The sequence below is a fragment of the Leptonychotes weddellii genome, unplaced genomic scaffold, assembly GCF_054177405.1.
Source record: "Leptonychotes weddellii isolate Sample4059 unplaced genomic scaffold, ASM5417740v2 HiC_scaffold_21248, whole genome shotgun sequence".
NCBI classification, from domain to species: Eukaryota; Metazoa; Chordata; class Mammalia; order Carnivora; family Phocidae; genus Leptonychotes; species Leptonychotes weddellii.
Genome location: NW_027799999.1, coordinates 567 through 3,056, shown reverse-complemented (window position 1 = coordinate 3,056; position 2,490 = coordinate 567). Strand labels below are relative to the sequence as shown.

The window sequence follows — 2,490 nt, the reverse complement described above, 5'->3', positions numbered from 1 at the left end:
ATGAGAGACGATGGACTCTGAAAAACAGGCTGGGGGTTCTAGAGGGGAGGGGGGTGGGAGGATGGGTTGGCCTGGTGGTGGGTATTGAGGAGGGCACGTTCTGCATGGAGCACTGGGTGTTATGCACAAACAATGAATCATGGAACACTTCATCTAGAACTAATGATGTAATGTATGGGGATTAACATAAGAATAAAAATAAATAAATAAATAAATAAATAAAAAGAATACCCTAGCTTTGTGCGGGTAAAAGCAAATGAAGTGCTGGCACATGATAAAGACTTAAAAACTACCTCTTCCACCTGTCCCTAATGCCTGTAGCCCATCCCTTCTTTCCTGCTCTGCTTCATTTCATGAACTTATGGTGCATGCCCACTGCATGCACCTTCTACAGAATTCCTGGTGTAGCCAAACAGGTGGCGTCCTAGTAAACAAGTACAAGAACAAACAATTTAAAATATGGACAGCTTCTAAATGCTTATTAGCATAAAAATACAACCATTTATTCATCTCAGATGTCCAGAGTGCCTCCTGCCTGTCAAACTGGGTGCACTGGGAAAGGTCAACCCCTTGACGCATGGGTATGTGAACTTTTATCCATGTCCCAGACAGTTGAGAAGTCAACTATTTGGGAATACATGGGATGTGATAGAAAATAAGGTGCCAGTCCCCCCAAAGCAAGACCTGGGGATTTGCCCCCTCCCTTACAGGTCTGGGTGGTAAGTAAATGGTAGCATGCTCCCTAAGTGCCTGGGAGTGAGTGTTGGAAGAAGGAATGATGAGGCAGAAAGGGCCCAAGGTTTGCCACCTAAAAATTATGTAAACTTGGACAAGTCAGTTCTTGTTTTTGAACCCAGTTTCCTCGTCTATGAAACTGGATCATAATATCTGCTCCCCTGGTTTTTGTGGGAATAACGTAAGATCAGGCAAGGCTCTGCTTCATAGTGGGTGCTTGGAAAGTGATCGATAACTATAATTATGATTTTGGGAAAAGCACAGAACAGATGATCACATTCATGAATTGTCCCTGTGGGTGATGCAGACTGTCCTCGTTGGGGTCTAGGGCTTAGGAGTCAGCAACTGAGATCCTTCATCCAGTGAAAAGGGCTCGGAGTGCGCCCTGCACATCGCGGTTCCGGAGGCTGTAGATGACAGGGTTTAGCATGGGGGTGACTACGGTGTACATGACAGTGGCCACACGGCCCCGCTCTGCCTCATACCGGGATGTGGGCTGGAAGTAGACTGTGATGACTGTCCCGTAGAAGAGGCCGACCACTGCCAGGTGGGAGCCACAGGTGGATACAGCCCGGAGCCTCCCAGATGCTGAGGGCAGCCCGAGCACTGCAGCTGCAATGGCCCCATAGGAGGCCAGAATGAGCAGGAAGGGAGTGACCACCACTGCAGCACCCTCAGTGAAGATGAGCAGCTGGATGTGGCGGGTGCAGAGCAGGAGAGCCTTAAGAGAGGCTGGTGGTCACAGAAGAAGTGGGGCACTTGGGGGGAGGCACAGAAGGACAGGTGGGCCATAAGCAGGATATGCAGGAGGGAGTGGAGGTGGGACACCAGCCATGCGGTCCCCACCAGGGCTGTGCACACGGCCCGGGACATCCTTGTGGCATAGTGGAGAGGCTGTCGGATGGCCACGTAGCGGTCATAGGCCATGGCGGCCAGGAGACAGCTATCAGTTACACCCAGGGCAAAGAAGAAGTACATCTGGGTCAGGCAGCCAGCTAGGGAGATGGAGCGGTCGTGGGCCAGCAAGTTGGCCAACATCTTGGGGACAGTGACAGAAGTAAAGCAGAGGTCAGCAAAGGACAGATGGGCCAGCAGGAAGTACATGGGTATGTGCAGGGCTGGACTGGCCCGGATGGCGGCCACAATGAGTCCATTACCCAGGATGCCTGCCACATACAGGCCCAAGAATAGCATGAAGAGAGGCCGCCGCTGTCCAGGGCTTGTTGTCAGTCCCAAAAGGATGAATGGGCCTCCCTCTGAAGACTCATTGGCAGCATCCATGGCTGGGCTGGTTTTCCCCTAGAACCGCAGGGGTTCTTTCTACTCCTGGGTCCTTTCCCCAGTGCCTAAGGAGAAGGGTGAAGGGCGACTACATTTCTCAAGGCTTCCTAGCAATGGGGAAAATCATGGGTTTGGAGTCAGATAGCCCTGGTATTACACACAGGTGTGACTGTGGGCAAGTCATTGTTACCGCCCCGAACCTTCTTCCTTTCTGGCTTTAGGTTTCCCATCTGTAAGATGAGGGAGCTGAACTAGGTGATCTTCTAGGCCACTTCCAGCTTGGATACTTTGTGATTTTAAACAAGGACAGAACAAAAGATGTTGTCCAGGATAGAGGCTGGAGCAGGAAGAAAGTATGGAAGAAAAGACCGAGAGAGGATCAATACAGCAGGTAAGAGCTCTGACCCCCAGGCACTTATTTCAGCAAAGTAAGAATGGGGGGAAACAGAACAAAACAAGATGGGAGGGAGGAAC

The 2,490-nt window shown here is 50.8% G+C and overlaps 1 protein-coding gene across 1 annotated transcript; it reads right to left on the bottom strand.

The window, feature by feature from the left end:
• Positions 1-1,066: 1,066 nt before the first annotated feature.
• On the bottom strand, positions 1,067-2,016 carry LOC102738410 (olfactory receptor 1K1). The gene is given in 2 exon segments (XM_031034721.2): positions 1,067-1,443; positions 1,446-2,016. Coding segments are annotated over 2 exon segments (948 nt in total).
• Between the last annotated feature and the right edge of the window lie 474 nt (positions 2,017-2,490).